Genomic DNA, 18,360 nt, shown 5'->3' on the forward strand with positions numbered 1-18,360 from the left:
GGTCAACAGGATATTTGATATTGCATGGTTATGTGAAGAAAATGTGTTTTTTGAGAAGAACCTTTTTAGTCTTCCAGACTTCTTTTTACTAATTCATCATGCAATTTTGAGTTAATAGAGGAGCTATCTTTATCATTGTTGATAAAAAATAAAGGGACAACATCAACATTACAAGTTACAACAAAGATATTCATTGAATGATTCCTACTCATTGTATGAAAACATGTTTTTTCCTGCCATGGATTCCCATTGTTATTCTTGCATATCCAAGGACATGCACTCTCAAATAGAATGATTACTATCAGCCAAGGATAGATAGCAGAGAATTTATGATGGCTCTTCATCGCTGTTATCTTATTACAAAGAAATCCATAAATATGTAAAAAAAAATGTATAAATGATAACCCTGATTTCACAACATAATCAGCTGAAAATGGTCTTATTGTTGATTTATAACGTGAAATGGAATCACTTTTTCGATCCTTCGATAAGGTACACACTATCCAGAAAGGCAAATCCTGCTGCAACCCCACCTTCATCAGAATCTGATGCCTTTGTCCTCAACAAGTAGCCAGTCTGCTCATTCAATATAACTTTCTCCTTGTTTCTGTGCACAAATGAAGTTTCAATATTCCAAAAAAATAAAATAAAATACAAATCGTATTTCATAAAAGGACTAGCACATTGGTAAGTTTTACATTTTTGCAAAATGTATCATACACAAAGATTATAGGAGTGCATATTTGTTTGTTATTGTAACTCACCTCACATACGTAGCAAAGATGCCCAACTCTGATACTGCTCCTTGTGCATTCAGTTTACCATTGCGCAACATATAGGTTATATGAACCGGAGGAAATATCCTCTGCATGAGAATATAGGCGGCAAAGGAATCATCTGTGGATCCCTCTTTCAATTCCAGAAGCTTCTTTTTTATGTCTCCGCCAAATAAGTTGTTTCCTGTTAAAGAAATTCAAATTTCTATGCCTGTAATGAGAAAATGATCTATTTGTTCAAGAAATGCTTGCACGAAATCCCCCAAGAAAAGGAATTGAATTCCTCTTCCTTAGCTCCTATCCCCCTTCCAGGACTCTAAGAAATTCTACTAATATGAAATTCTGGCAACCCCAAATTTCTTGTCTGTATCTATATTTTAAACAGATGAGAGTATCCATTTATATAAAAGTAGATTTTTGTGAAATTTATCTGCATAAAGAACTGGTTCAGATTCGAAGAAACTGGCTATTAAGTATTCTGATTGGTTAAAAAGTTTTTTTGTATTACAATGTCTATATTATCCAAGAAGAAGACGAGAAAAATTACTCACCGCCTCCTTCTCTTTGAGGCTTTAGCACAAACCCCTCTGGTTTTGAAATAGCTTGATTGAAAATCTCCGATTCACCTTCGTCATCAAGTCCCCACAGTCCAGCAAAGCTTTTTTGCAGCTTCCTTACTGCATCTGCATCCTGAACAAATCTATGGACCCATCGAGAAAATATTCTCCATTAAACAAAGTAACTTGACCCTGAAATTGTTGGGGGGTGAGGAAAGGAAGAAGCAGCCGAACAGCTGTTATCCCTGCAGTAAAACAGTAGACAGCAGAGAACAAGGAAGACAGAACGCACATAGCTCACAAACACTTTTGGCCGCACACATTATGCATGAATCTCCCACCAAAGGCCAAAAGAATCGGTGAAACTGACGGGAAGATTGTACAAGACCTGAATCTCCTACCTGTTGAACATGTTACACAATATACATAAGACAAATAGTGTAACCTTAAGAACTAAGTAATTCCCATCAGTTTCGCAGATTCTTTTGGTCTTTAGTGGGAGATTGATACATAGTATGAAAGGCCAAAATCATAAATCCCACTATTCATTAGGACGTATATAGCTCAACATATCAAAAGGGTTTTGTGTGCCACCAAAGTTATGTTTTGAGCCATGTGCGTTCTGTTTCTTGTTCTCTGCTGTCTACTTGTTTTACTGCAGGAAAAACAGCTATTCGGCCGCTTATTCCACACCCTCAACAGAAATAAATACTCCACCTCTGTAGTCTTACCTTTCAAGCACACTTGTCTTGGCAAGTTCCTGTTGAACTTTCTTGGTCCCAGCCAGATGATATCCTATGTTTGGGCACTTAATTGCATTTGATCTCTCGATAGAAGTCCTTGCAGCCCACTCCTGCAGAATCAAAACTTAAATCTGCAAAATGAGCATAAAACTTTTTTGGATTATTATTAGTAAATTTTCACTGAAGACACATTTCTCAGCATCAAAGTTTCAGAACGTTTACATCCTCCGTAGGATAGTCCTTCGGATCATATCCAGCTCGGTAGTAAACAACAGCTACTTTTTGCCCATCACTGATGCATGACACCAGAAAACCGCCCAATATTTTGAAATGTAACAAATAAAGAAAAGAGCCTATGACAAAATGCCAAAGATGCCTCAACGAAAATTCATCTATGCTTACATGAGAAATGTGCCATCTGGATGAAACACTCCTTCAGTGTGGACTTCTGCAAGTGTCTTCCGAATAACAAGAATTCCATATGTGACATTCAGTTAAGTGAAAGGTTTTGCACCATTAGTAACTATGTACACAAAAACAAATTTAGCCATTAAAATTTAATCAGGATATTGTTCAGTAATCTTTGTGCTTAGCCAATACTGATCATACATGTTCCTTTCTTCTGGCTGTACAACCATAAGCACAATGGCGCTGGAAAACCAAAGGCACCATTAGAGAATGAAGTGTATGATTTACCATTTTCATGCACTGTGTTTCTATTGAACCTACCAACCACAAAGAAAGAACCATAGAAGATATTTTAGATAGCCCAGTCACTCTCCCATTGATTATGTACTTAGAATGATCCTAACTTCTAGATATGATCATGGGCATGCCCTATATAAGCCAAGATCCTTCTAATATGTCTAATGTTGACTATAATTTATTCATTCTTATTATAATCCTCCTAATTCTTCACATCATAATGAATATAACTATTTATCTTTGGTGTGTAACTTAGTCTCTTTCTCTAGCACATTGATTCACATTTCACATACTTTGTATCTCTCTTGTTTTCTCTCAACTATTTTATGGCAGATAAATCTCAAGATGTTGTACTACGTTTATAAACTGCATTTAGTACTACAAAGCAGTTGCTCCAATGACCTTTTCTTCACTTATCAAAATTTACAAAATTTATTCTATTTTGTTGAGTGAGATTTCAATAGTAGAAGCACTTTGTCAAGTGTGTGACACTAACATAATGGTCACATGTTACAAATCACCTTAGGTTGCTTTATAAATTATCAAAAACCAGAATGTCATTAAAGGCAACCAAGAGAACAAAGTGATCTAGAAGTTTGTCAAAGGAGCCAATGCCTTCACATGTTGACAATCATTGAGAAACTAAAAGCAAGACCTTTGCAGCAAACCACATAAAAGCCCTGCTTTTCATATCAAGGAGAATTTGGGGTATCGATGGACAACAAAAGGATAGTGATCCATGTCCTGCTGTCCCTTGATATTATTTTTTACCTCAGTCAGTCTTATATATGGACTTTGGAGAACACATGCCATTAATAGCAGCATATGAGGAGTTGTGGTCTGTTTCTTCTCATTGTTTTTTGTGATGTTACATATGGCAACCATATCAAACTTGATATTTAAATTGTTTTCAATCCAGTATCCTACAGCACCTTGGATCATACAAAGAGGGGAATTGAAAACACAACATTGCAAGAGTAAACATGAAGAAAATAGAGAAAAAAGGGCCAAGAATTGAGAACAAAATAGATCCTAAGAATTTGGAGAAACAATAAAGAGTTTCAGGACAAGTAATGTTTTACATGCGGAACACACATCACATGCGCCTACAAATTTACATTACAAAAGAATTCACCAGTATGAAATGTGTACCAAGGTTCCCCGAATTCTTTGAAAGCAAGAGAAATGGCTTTTGCAAGCCCATCTGCAGCCCGGTTCTCCGGAACATTCTTTGAACACAAATCACTGTGGTTTTGGATGGATTCGAGCAAGTATCTACAAATGTGACGTGAAGTATAAGCAAGCATTTTAGATCCAATATAGATTCATTATTTGGGAAAGTCATTTAACTTTCTTACCGATGCAACTGACTAACTTGTGCACCTAAGCCACCGAAAGAAGAGGAAATAGTGTTTATTTCAATTTGAAGGAGATCACCAGAAAGCAGATCTGCCATATAGTCTGATCGATGTAGCCCCAAACGGACAGCCTAACACACTCCAAGTAATTTAAATAGGACTTTCATCTTATGAAAATATATTAGCTACAATCAAGGGAAATCCAAGAAACCCAAGGTAAATAGAACCACACAAAATAAATCTTCAACTTAATCATACAGGACATGATTCTAAAGTCAACATTGCAGACATGTTGTCAATGCACAAGAGTAGCATAATTCATATATCAGCATCCATACTGAATAATTGTTAAATACTAGATCAAATGTGATGAGGACAAATTCACTCACGAGAGGGAGAAAATTGTGCATATCAATTATCTACATGGATATTGTGTATTAATAGCTTGGAATGATGTTGGGACATGTGTATAAAAATGATGCCTTAGGTGGAAACAGTTTCAAATTTTAAAAAGAGATGTACATAGCAACAAGGATATGCTTCCAAAATGTTACCATCAAGGAACGAGAACTGAGTACAAACAAAGATAAATTCGATATGTCAGCCTTAATGAAAAATGTGATAATACCATCAAAACAATGGGAAATCTTAAACTTTCCTTTAGTCTTTCCCTTTTCTATTATTCCATCTTGTTAGATAAGGGCTTTCAAAAACATCACTTCTTTATAATCAACAATGTTGAAAGAGCAACAGAATGTGCTTCGCACATTTCTCAGAGAGTAATATTGTATGAATATATTCAAAATTTCTCCAAGAGTCAAAGAGATTCACCTCATGTAGGTATTGTCTAAATCTATACGCTCATTGTTTTCCTAATCCACAACTTTCAGGTCTCCTAAAGCTATGTGTTTCTGCATCTCAACTAACTGTAAGTTATCATCAAACTGGGCCAATATGCAGCAACATCTGAATTATCAAGCAAGTTTGCAATGTATCCTTGAATTATCATCAAACAAGGAAAATACATGGCAGCCCCTGATTTGTTAAGCAGGGTTAATGCATTATGATATTAAGTTCATGCTTCAAAAATGAAGTTGAGCTGAGTTCGGTGTCATCTATTCCAGTGCTGCTCTTTATTAAGTTGCAAAACTTCTAACATGAAAATGGAAAGACATTGCCGTATTAAGTTTTCAAGAAAACCAAACTGACTCAATTTTCAGATGAATACTGAAACATATGTAGTCTAACAATGCAATGAGTATTAAACTCTTCAATAAATCTACCCTACCTGTTTGGTTCCCTCCTTTATGACCATAGAATGAATATCAAGAAGCCTTGCTGTGAAATTATCTGTTTTCCTTGTCCTGTATAACCGCAAGTTGCCAAACAAAGTTTGAGTATTAATCTATACATATGCCAATTCATAACATTAATAATTTGGTCTTCAGGAAAGTATGAACACGTTGAAAAAGATTGAAACCAAAACCTGGATAAAGTTTCCTGTAGGAAGACATGGTCCAAGCTTACAGCATCAATAAGCTCATTGAATAATGGAGCAAGCTCAATTGCTTGCTTAAATTGCTCATCCGAGAATGGAGAGGGTAAAAGACAAATGGGAGCATGAACCAGCCCTACTCCAGGAATCTTTCCTGAATTCTGCAATATGATCATCGAAAATCTGAGTCTGTTACATATGCAGACCCTTGACTGAAAGACTACAAAGTTCAAATGATTAAAGATACCATGTATCTATTATCCAGAAGATATATCAATATATGTGAATTAAAAACTTGTTTTTCATATCTTAAAACGAAATGAGCAAAAGTTGGTTTTCCAAGGCTGCCTTCTTGGGACTCAACTTTTTTTTTAAATAAAACATGTACCTGTTACCGAGAAGATATATCAATATATGTTCATTATAATAACATACTTTCCATAACTTCAAATGAAATGTGCAAAAGTTATTTTCCCAAGACTGCCTCGTCTTTGAGGCTCTATTTTTTACCATTAGCACCGATCATTGTCACTTCATATGGATGTTCTCCCTAATGAATGGAAAATACACTTGGATTGTCACTGACAAATGGTTTGGAGTTTGTCACATTGAACTATATTGATGATTCATTCATTCTGCCAAAGAAAGACATTCCTAGTCTCACTTGCACTGTGAAGGTTTTACAGCTAGTTGGAGAAGCTACATTCAAATTCATTTTTGGTTAGCATATATCAGTCCAACTTTCCTTAAACTTCAATGATTGGCAAAAAAAAAGTTTCCAAATGACAATTCCTCCACGTAAGATTGGGAGATGTTCAAGTTATCCACTTGCATGGAATTGATTGCAAGAATGTAGTTATTGGCATCAAGTAAAAAAAGGGTTGTAAGTTAATAGTGACTAACATGAAATTTGAATTACATTTCTTTTCCTCAGACTCCAGCACAATTTATTATACCACCAAATAATATGTCATTGGCATGAACTTCGTGAGGAAATGAACCCAAATCTCAAATAAATAAAAACAACAAATATGATCTTACTTCAATTGTCCTATCCCCCATTAGAATTCCATGTATGGATGCCCATGCAAGTGCATCAGGTACTATACGCTCAGCTACCGAAAATGGGACAATGCCAGTTGTCTCCAGTGATGTGTCTGATTTGAAAGGCTCCATGCACGATGTATAGACAGATGCTCGATCGTTGGATGAGCACTGAATACACCCGATTTTTAAATTGAAAGCAAAAGCAATGCTCTTTGTTTCAAAGACAGTTCCTGTAACAATCTCCAAAAACGAAGTCTTAAAGAAAGTAAATAAATAAATAAATCAAATAATTAAAAAGATGGAAAGAGTATGGCAAAGTACCAATGCCAAAGTGCATAGAACTGAAAATTTTTGTGGGTTCAAGTGATGGGGTCCTAATTAACCAATGAACCATATTTTTACTTTCTCAACCAAAGATGCTCAGCTCTCTAGCTGAAATATGATGATAATAATAAATCAGACAATGTGGGAGTGAGTTGAGAACTTAGGTTATTGGATCTTCAAAAAAGCACAATCAATATCCATACACATGATATGACAATATTGTGAATTAATATGGATTGGATCCAATTGCAAGATCCAGTAAATTGTACCTTATAAATGGGTCTAGTATAAACATCCTCATATTTGGGCAACTAATTTAACAAGAAATTTATGCAATTTGATAGAACAAAAAATTAAGGGCGATCCAGCCTGAAAACCAGTAAAAAACTTTGCTTATTTTTTCCAAATCCAATACAACCCAACAAAGAGTATTGATCTATTTCAGATAATGAGTGGAAAAGGCATGGATTTATGTTCGTTATAATAATAATAATTTAGAATGTCTTTCAGCCAGTACTGTGTCGAATCTTAGGGTCCTCATGAAGTAATCAAAAGAGGAAATTCAACCGAAAAAACTGTAGTTTTCTTCGTGTGATTTTTCAAAGAAAATGCAAATCCAATAAAGAGTGTTGTATTATGCGTCCAGAATTAAGAGCATTTTACACATTCTCAAACTGCATTAGATGTTCATAAATTAAATCACAACTTCATAAAAACAAACCATAATATTATAACATTAACCAATGTATACATAACATAGTGTAATTAAAACAAAACTGAACTGAGTTCCATATTAAAATTTGCATGATCAAATCCAAAGTTCGATAATACATAGAATGCTCCTCAATCATAGTGAGAGCAACTTCATTGCCAATATTCCAACAAAAAACACAAAAAAAAGCAATGCTTAAGAAAGCAGAGCATTGCCGGAATATAATAAACAGAAATTTATTTGCAAAGAAGAAGAAGAAAATAGCATTTCCGAAATAAAATAAAACAGAAGATTAAAATGAAGAATGACAATAATAAAAAAACAAAACAAGAAAAAAAAACATTTGCAATGCTTAAGAAACAGAACATTTGATTGGAAATAGCAAACAATAAATAAATAAACCAAGAGAGGAGAACAGAGGGAGGGAGAGCATTTTACCTAAAGGGAAGGATAGAGTGGCAAGATCTACTGATCAATGGCTTTGATTTCTGAGAGCCAGTGGCTCTTTGGATACAGTGTTGATGAGGAAAGAGAGTTGAGTGGAATTTTGCATCTCCTCACACACACACAACATTGGGTGGGGGGTGGCCTGGTAATTTTGAAAACCTTTGGAGGGTTATTCTTGTAAATTCCAAAGCTCGCAAGCCTTTACTTTTACATTCTCTAGTGATTTGCACCGGAAATAAACCATCGAGAGAACACACGGGAAATTATTTCTGTACTGCGCAAGACCAATGACTCTCTCTCTCTCTCTCTCTCTCGAACATCGTCGATATTTTTATTGGACCTGCAAGACCAAACCATTTCGGCATGCTGCAAAGCTGCTAAACAGTTACTTGACCCCTCTATCATCATGCATGTCTTCCCTAGTGTATACTTCAGAACAACAACGAGGAAGAAAGGTCGTAAGAAAATGGCCCACTTAATTGGTTGATCCATGTTTAGGATCATGTTGCTTTGGGTTCCTAACTCATATGAGCAAGCTTGCAACATAATGAAGGGAAGGTTCATCATCTCAGTGCTTGTAGGAACAATGAATCAATACTTCTTTTTAGTACATTCGACAAAATTCAAGTTGCGAAGCAACACTCACGAGTGCCAACTATTACATTGCTTGAAAAGCAAATATAGGTGCAACTAAAACAATATTACCACCATCTATCCGGAATGGATTGAGTGATTCACAAAAAACCAATTTTTTATCACGAGCATGAAAAAGTAAATCTAATTGGTTTTGTTCAAAAAAGAAAGTCTAAAGTCTTACAAATTGTCCAATTGAGTTGAAGAAAAGGTTTGTAAATGAAGAGGGGTTATGAATAGTAAAATTCAAATTTATGTTGTGGTTAATTTCAGTTGTCTTGTATGTGCAATGGCTTGCAAGAACCACATTTGGTGCATCCACATAAATCTAGTTTAGAATAACCATAATAATCAAATAAATGTTTTTAGTGAAAATATATTAAAGTTGGTCCTATAATTTCTTGAGTTGTAATGATCGCCTAAATCAAAATGTAAAATCCCCACAAAGAGGGTGTTTTCCTAACCAAGCAAGTGATGCCTAAGACAATTGTTTGTGTTGGGATGAGAGATATTTTGTTTAATGACATTACACAACACATATCACGACATTTGGCAAGAGGACTTATCAACGATGAAGGAGGGGCAATGTCACAAACGGGGCCGGTGACGAGAAAACAAACTATGCTTTATATGTCTTCGTCATTGTGAGCATTGATTGGTCACTTTCCACGATGTTTGTGAATGTAAACGAGTTGCAACAAGTGATGTTTTTAGTGGTGCACTCAAATTTGTGTGTTGATCTTGTAGTCAAATTCTAGTGGTTGAACTTGATATATTGCAAGAATCCATGGCATCTACTAATGTTGTGAAAATAGGCTATTTGATTATGAAGAGCCATGGTGCAAAGAATGACCCTTGATGATAGAGAAGACATATCGAGTAGGATTTTTGGTTTCATCTAGCATCAATGTTTAGCCCATTAGCATTAACAACTAATTAAACACGCAATAGTTGTGACTTCTATTTGTGTAGCGGGAGGAGGTGATATATTGTGTGTATTCATATTAACTTGCATTCAAATCAATACGAGATGGCAATTATGTTTGTAGGGGTATTTCACAAACGAGGATAGAAAACTAGAATATCAATAGTTGATCTTTTAGTCACAACTTGACATTTGCTAATAATTCCGTAAACACAATGATTCACCATCACTTCCATTTGCAAATGACATACATTTCATTATTAACAATAAATTGCCAACCAAGCTATTACGTATGATGGAAGATAACGCTACCCTATCCATGTTGTCATCAACCTTAAACATAATTTTCATAGACCATAGTAAGAAACAACTCAAACATTGAAAAAATTGACTTGACTAAATGGATTTTTAATCATAGGTCGCATGAATATCATCACATCATGTAATGCATTTTCAAGGGTTCAATCATAGAGTAGATTTATTTTATCTCACACAATGCCACATCTGTAATTAAGTGTTACTTATAACCAATAACGTAAACTTAAACTTAACTAATCAGATGTCGCCCATGTTAAAATCTCAGGCAAAGATATATGTAGTACAAATGCATGACATGAGATTTGACCTTGTGACCTTAGTTACAATGTCAAAGACTTTATCAACTAGCCTTTCTTTTTTTTTCTTAAATAAATATGTAAAGACAAGATTAAATAAATTGTAATGGGGAGATAAAAAACACACTACACCACATGGCATCTTTCTCACACCTATACAGTAACCCTTCGGTTAAGTGTGCACTTTGAACACATGGGCAAAGTGCGCACTAAGGGGTTTGTTGAAAAAATTTAGGGTTTTTTGAAAAATTGTAGGGTTTCCTGTTGTGCTCTAATCATATGTTTCTTGATAAGAAAAGTGATCAATTTATGTGATATAATTGACTTGAAACGTTTTTGGTTTCAACATACTCTTCCTGAATATCATTTCTTTCCCGATTCCATATTAGCTTCAATTTTCACCTTTCTGCTAAGCCTACCTAATGAACTTCCTTGGATGCGATGAGATTTTTCCTTGCACAGAAAGGGAGGGAGGGAGAGAAAGAGAGAAAGAAAGAAAGAAAGAAAGAGAAAATTAAGGATGAATGAATTGAAGAAGGCAGGGGGAGGGTGAGGGAGAGAAAGAAAGGAACAAAATTAAGAATGAATGAATCCAGAAAAGGAAATGAATGATTGGGTTAAGTAGGAAAGTTTACTTTCTTTAATTGAGACATACAACACATAACACACACACAAACACTGCGATTGGAGAGATTGATTCTGAATTTGCGTTCTTTTTTTCCCCCCCATTTCTCTATGCGTTTTCAGTAGACCCCACCTACCATTGCGTAACAAATTCTTTTAATTATTATTTTTTTCAAAAACTCCTTTCTTTTATTGTTTTGCAAATGTTTGGAACATAGTCTTAATTTTGGTTTGATGTAATTTCATCATGAACAATGTAAATTTTTTTATCTGGATTTTGACCAAGGAGGAGGGCTCTTTGCTCCCAAGAGGTAGGGACACACCAGACAGGATCAAACGTTCTAAACTGTAGGACAACGAGGCATCAACACAGTGTAAGGCAATTCGAGTACTAGCATATATTGAGCATAAATGGATTGTAGATCCTGATCCGATCAAAGTACAACAAGATTGGCACATATGTACTCATGAAAACACTTGGCTACGTAAGGTCAGTTGGGACCCTTTGCAATGGACATGGTGTGATCCTTACGCGGGGCAAGGAAGCAAACCTATCCCTTTCTTTCAATTCACAACTAGATTGGGTCGCCATATTATAATCGCTCAATCTGCCCGAGATTCGGTTGCTGCAAAGGTATGGAAAACATATCATGTTCCTAACACAATTATCCCCAAGTTTTGGCAGAAACTCTGGAAACAACAACACACAAGGCGAATCACCACTTCTCTATGGTTGTTAATACATAAGTCACTACCGGTTAGTGCATGGCAGCATGGGAACCTCAACTCTCCTAATTGTGTAGCGTGTCCAACCGTAGTAGAATCAATACGACACACTCTATGGGACTGTCCAGAGTCCCATTGAATATGGCAAGGGGTTGGCCGCTTATTGCAATTATGCCAGGTGCAAGGCTCAATCAAGTGGGGGAATGTATGTTGGCTATCATGGCAGGCCCCAGTTGACCGATATGAGAATCAGGAAGAGGGGATGACTTTGGTTATAAAAGCACAAGAAGTTTTTTTCTCCACCATCGACAATGTCCACTCAACTCCCATCAATGTCAAATCTCAAGTTGTGTTAGAATTGGTCAGCCCAATAACTCTTTGGATTCTATGGAAACAATGGTGTAGATGGGTCTTTTCCAACCAATAGTGTTAATGCACAAGATATGGAGTGAAGTGGTAGCCACTCTAAAGAGCCAATATGATGGCCTCAAGGGTGACTCCAATGGAGTTCAAAGACAACGACTAGCCTTCATCCAACAATGGTCGTCCTCCCCCTTTATTGAGTTGGTGGGCATCCACATAAGATGGACCTATCGTGTCCCTACAGGGATTTGTATATACTAATCTCTTATGTAAAATTTTATAACTAATGGAAGGAGTTTTTTTTTGGAAAAAAAACACACACACACACACACTTAATAGAATGGCGCACTTAATAGAATGGTTACTATATAAGAAAGCCATTGTACCCCTTATTCCTCCTTAGTCTCTCTTCCACCTTATTACTTGAATTTTTGTTTCATTTATTTATTTTCTTATTTGATCTTAGAACCCTCTATGCATTGAGAACTATAGTTCTCTACATTGGTATCAAAGCGAACTTCATCATTGACAATCTTCAAGTCAAGGATAGGAAGTATGGCAAAGTTTTCTTCTTAGATAGAAAAGTTGGACAAGCACAACTATCAACCATGGAAGTTTCAAATGCGAAATTACTTGATTGGTAAGAATTTGTGGGGTTTCATTATAGGAACAGAAGTTAAGCCTTTCATGCATGCCACTAATCTGATAAAAGAACAAATAAGAAACTTTAATCGATGGAATGAGAAGAATAAGATGGTTATGTTGTGTTATCACAAAATATATCGAATTCTATGATTGGGCATATTTAAGATCTCAAGTCATAAAAGGAGGTATGGGATAGTCTTTAAAGATTATATACTTCTACGATGAAAGCTAGAAAAAATCCATTAAAAAATGAGTTGAATAATTAGAAGAAATCAACACCAATGTCAGTTAATGATTTTGTTTTGAAAATAAAATATGTGTCAGATACTTTATCATTATCATCTATTGGAAGTCTAACTGATAATGATGACTTTTACATTTACATTGAATGGATTAAGAGAAGATAATAAATGGCAGCCTTTCATTACTTCTATTTATGCTAGAGATGCATTACCAAACTTTGAACAATTAGTTTCACTTATGATTACAAAGGTATTGAACTTGCAAGGCTCATCCTCTCGTTTAGATCAATTGTAAGTGTTTTATGCAGGATCAAAAGGTAAAGGTAGAAATAATCAGAGGAAGAGGAAGGAATAACTCTTCACAATCATCGCAACATCGACTACTATCAACAGCAAAATCAACATCAAAACCAAACTCAAAATTTCAGAGGTGGTACATGACGGTTCTATGCTCAAAGAGGCGGGTTTGATGGAGGTGGGAATACATGTATGATGTTACATTTGTGGTAAGCTTGCCACTATGCAAATCAATGTTTTCATAGAAACAATCAAAAGAATAGTAATTGATACACAAGATGATGAAAAATTTACTTATCATGAGTCACATAGCAAGTAATAATGCCGATCAAGATAGAAATTGGTATATTGATAGTGGATGTTCATGGTTATTTTCAGATTGGTGATGATATTAAGCATAGTATACAACACATTGGTAATAGACCTTTACAAAGTGCTTATGATACAAGAAATTATTTGTTCGATGTGTTGCACGTTCCTACAATTACAGAAAATCTAATATTTGTAGGACAAGTTGTAGAATGAGGGTTGCAAATAAGATTCACACATAGAGGATGCTTTGTAGAAGATCGTAGTAAAGGATTCAAATTGATTGCTAAAGAAGACAAAGAAGGTAGATTGTTTACAATGGATGTTGATAGTTCAAATCCTTTTCATATGATAACAAAAAATTGCAAAAATAGATTTATGGCATAAACGAATTGGCCATGTTAACATATGTGCATAAATTGAAAAATATACAATCAAATGGTCTAGTTATTGGTTTGCCAATATTTAAGGATAAGAATATGTTATATATATGTGAAGCTTGTCAATTTGGGAAACAAGTGAGATTCTCGTTTAATAAGGAAAGTGTGAGGAGTACATATGCTTTACAATTGATACATACAAATGTAAGGGGCCCAACAAAAGAAACATCAATTGGAGGTAATAGATATTATGTTAAATTCATTGATGATTTTACAAGGAAAGTTTGGATTTATTTTATGAAGAAAAAGTTTAATGTATTACGCTATTCAAAAATCAAGAAACATCAATTGGAGGTAATCGATATTCTGTTAAATTCATTGATGATTTTACAAGGAAAGTTTGGATTTATTTTATGAAGAATTAGTCTAATGTATTACACTATTTCAAGACGATTCTCATGCACTCTTGTCTACGCCCTCCTCAACTTTGCTTTTTTCTTCATGTCTCTCGCTGTGAGTTTCAAAATCATGATTTTTTAACTCCATGTTATAGAGCATGTCATTAGTTTCAATTTGCATGTTTGAACACAAAAATCCGATATCACACGAGCCATGTATGAACATTTTCATTTAGTCATGCGTTCTTGTCTACGCCCTCCTCAACTTTGCTTTTTTCTTGATGTCTCTCGCCGTGAGTTTCAAATTCATCATTTTTTAACTCCATGTTATAGAGTGTGTCGTTAGCTTCGATTCGCACGTTTGAACACAAAAATCCGATATCACACGAGCCATGTATGAACATTTTCATTTAATCACACGCTCTTGTCTATGTCGTCCTCAACTTTGCTTTTTTCTTGATATCTCTCGCCTTGAGTTTCAAAATGATGATTTTTTAACTCCATGTTATAGAGTGCGTCGTTAGCTTCGATTCACATGTTTGAACACAAAAATCCGATATGACACGGGCCAGGTATGAACATTTTCCGATACTCACGCGCTCTTGTTTACGATGTCCTCAACTTTGCTTTTTTGTTCATGTCTCTTGCCCTAAGTTTCAAAATCATGATATTCAAAAATCAAGTTTAAAAGGAGTCTAGTGCAAACATCAAAATCTCGAGGTCAGATGGAGTGCATATAATAACACCCGAAGAAGAATGGTCTACTAGAAAACCAGACTTGTCACACTTAAGAATATTTGGTTGTGTATGTTATTTTCATATACCGAGTGAATTAAGGAGTAAGTTGATGCAAAGTTTGAAAAATGTATATTTGTTGGTTATTCCTTTGATCAAAAGGGATTTGGGTGCTATAATCCAATTACAAAAGAGCTTTGAGTGAGTAGAGATGTTGTTTTTGATGAGTTAGTTTCTTGGTATGAAAATCGTAACAAGTTGTAGATACATGAATTTGGAGAAAGAAAATAACCTAAAATTCAGGACCTTCCACGATAAAGCATAACCTTGAGTGGACCAAAGTATTAAAGTAGTTCAAGTAAAAGTAATATAAGCGATTGGACTAGTAAGTTAAGAAATTCTCTAAATGCCCAAGATGGCACAAATAAAGTTAGTGGTAAAGAGAAGATAGTTGCGGATGATCAACTATAGATAGAAATGCCAAGTAGAGAATAAGGGGGAGATACTACAACTCAACCTAGAAGTTAAACAAGAGCAAGACATCTTGTCCAAAGATTAACATATGATTAATCATTTTGCTTATATGTCCCAATTGGTGAAAATAAAAGAACCATCAACATTTGGTGAAGCAATAAAAGATGACAAATGGAGATTACCAATGGATGATGAAATGCAAGCACTATTGGAAACGAAACGTGGGTGTTAGTACCTAAGAAAGAGAATGTACACCAATTGGTTTCAAGTGGTGTATAAGGTAAATATAATTCTAATGGCTCAATTAGTAGACATAAAGTCAGACTAGTTGCTAAAGGTTATGCTTAGAAATATGGTTTAGATTATGAAGAGACATTGAGTCCAGTTGCTAGAATGTCAACAATTAGAACTATGATTGCACTTGCAACAAGTAAAAATTGGGATTTGTACTGGTTAGATGTAAAAAATGCTCTTTTGAATGGTGATTTACAAGAGGAAATATATATTGAACAACCAAAGGGTTATGAGCATCCTAAATATCCTAGTTATGTTTGCAAGCTACAAAAAACATCGTATAGCTTAAAGACATGCTTGTTGGAATTGTCTTGATGATGATGTGGAGAAATTTGATAACACATGCAAAGCAATGTACTGAGGGGAGAATGGAACTATTCGATTGATCACTGATAACAGTGCACCTACAATTAATGCCCAGAAGCACCTAGAAATTGTAGTGGATATACGGTGGCAGTATGTAGTACAGAGATGGTTGTTCCCCCCTCCCATTAGATGATAGAGGGGCGCGAATGACATGAGAAACATAGAGAACAAACATGTGGGCTATTGAGTGTAAGATAAATAAGTGATGTAGCCCATGTGGAAGTAGGTAATGACTAGCCGTTAAAGGGACTAAAGTTGTGTATTATATGTCATTTTAACTAATGGAGTATATTCTTATTTGGAAAAACAAGCACCTAGAGTATGGTATCAAAAATTAGTTGAATTCTTATCAAGTGCAAGCTCTCAAGAGCCAGATGTAGATCCATCATTGTTTGTAAAGCACAATGGAAAAAAAATGGTAATCAACTTGAACAACCTTCACAATTTATTGATTTTATCCAAACAATATTCTCCACAACCTAAACTTTGAATTATTCAATTTTTAGAGCAACCAAATAAGAAACTTTATTTGCTAATTAATGTATAACCATCCAAATGGAAATGTGATACTCGGTAAAATTTCGCAAACACTAGTTTGCAAAATTTTCCTGAATCTAGAATATGAATGATAATATGGCAACACCAATTTCAATAAAATATAATAAAAAATCGATAATGCTTTGGGCACTATTGATACCCATCAAATCCCTAAATGTGGTTTACGGGGCAAGAAAAAACTTTTCCAAAATAGTATGTTAGGTTTCATAGCATAGAAAGCACGTATATTCAATATACTTTAGAGTGTTGTTGGAGATTGTATTCATATGGAGGAAAGAATATATTTTGGTCCACGAAATAATTTCCTACCCAAAGTTGAAGACTCACACCTCATGTGTATCTTGGGCAATGTTGCCAATGTGAAGAGTCTAAGAGTTATTGATAGCTTATTACTAAATGCATGTCTACCCTTTTGTGGTGAATGTGGATTTTGATATGTAAGATGTCTTGCATATTGAAGAGACATTGGAAGATGAAGCAAGGTTTTTCTTGACATGCAACTCATAAAATGTATATTTTGATATGTATGATCTCTTGCATCTTGAAGAGACATCGCAAGATGGAAGTACTTATTAGATATTTGGAAAGTTTTAACCAATTGTTATTTGAGGTCTCAACAATGGATTTTTTCAAGATATGTTCAAAATGGTCCAAATGATGAGCGACATATATTGTTCCAATGTTTACGATATTGGGCATTGCAACACAATTGGAATATGCGTAATGCTTTCATGTTTGATGTTAGGCAAGTCTATATGAAGAAATTGAAAGGCATTCTTATGTGGATTTTTTGGATGTTAGAGCATGTGGGGATCATTTCCTCGAGTGCATATCCAGGTTTTCCAATGGTTTTAAAGGTCGTCCCTCTCCCTACATAGGCAGAGGATAGGGATAGGTAGGTAGAGGAGAGTCCTATAGTATGAACCATACGTGCATTCGCATTCGAGAATGGTTCAATCATTCTCGTAAGAAAAACACCCTCAACGAATGATAAATACCATACTTTTGGATTAACTATTTATTATGAGGTAAATAAACCTAAAAAATGAAAAAAAGGGAAAAAACAAAAAAAAAACACAAGAATGTTTGAATAACATTCGCATTCGTTTTCCAACGTAGGAAAACGAATGTCATGCCAGACGAACACGAATTTTACGTACTATGGAGGAGACTAAGAAATGTTGTTAACAAGTGGATTTTATATACAATTAATATAATTGTGTGCTTTGACTAGGTAGAGAGAGAGAGAGAGAAAGAAAGAAAGAAAGATATATTAACGTCTTCTAAGGCCAAATTTGGCCCATGAGACAATTGGTTTACAACAAAAGAGTTTTTATCCGGTCATCATAACTAAAATACAATTAATGGAGAGAGAGAGTAACGTCTTCTAAGACCAAAATTGGCCCATGAAGGGTTTGTGTTTAGGGTTTAGGGTTTAGGGAGGGAGCGAGAGAGAGTGCCATCTAATGTTGGGAGGGTTCATCGATATGTAGTTAGGGTTCATCGATAATGTTGGAGTCAAGAAGAAAGCCCCTTTCTTCATCCTGAAGCAGCCCCCAAGAAACCATGGCAACCTAGCTATTTTTCTGAGGTAAATCAAAATAACTCAATGA

The 18,360-nt window shown here is 35.1% G+C and overlaps 1 protein-coding gene across 1 annotated transcript; it reads right to left on the reverse strand.

Moving 5' to 3' along the window:
• Positions 1-104: 104 nt before the first annotated feature.
• GSH2 (glutathione synthetase 2) lies at positions 105-8,281 on the reverse strand. The gene is given in 13 exon segments (XM_087326923.1): positions 105-607; positions 765-960; positions 1,328-1,476; positions 2,065-2,186; positions 2,299-2,368; positions 2,479-2,727; positions 3,934-4,056; positions 4,140-4,270; positions 5,428-5,503; positions 5,626-5,795; positions 6,676-6,911; positions 7,003-7,113; positions 8,156-8,281. Coding segments are annotated over 12 exon segments (1,734 nt in total). The 5' UTR covers positions 7,076-7,113; positions 8,156-8,281; the 3' UTR covers positions 105-468.
• Between the last annotated feature and the right edge of the window lie 10,079 nt (positions 8,282-18,360).

Source organism: Azolla caroliniana, unplaced genomic scaffold (assembly GCF_043228905.1).
Source record: "Azolla caroliniana isolate FFs.n. ecotype wild unplaced genomic scaffold, voAzoCaro1.0.p SCAF_11, whole genome shotgun sequence".
NCBI classification, from domain to species: Eukaryota; Viridiplantae; Streptophyta; class Polypodiopsida; order Salviniales; family Salviniaceae; genus Azolla; species Azolla caroliniana.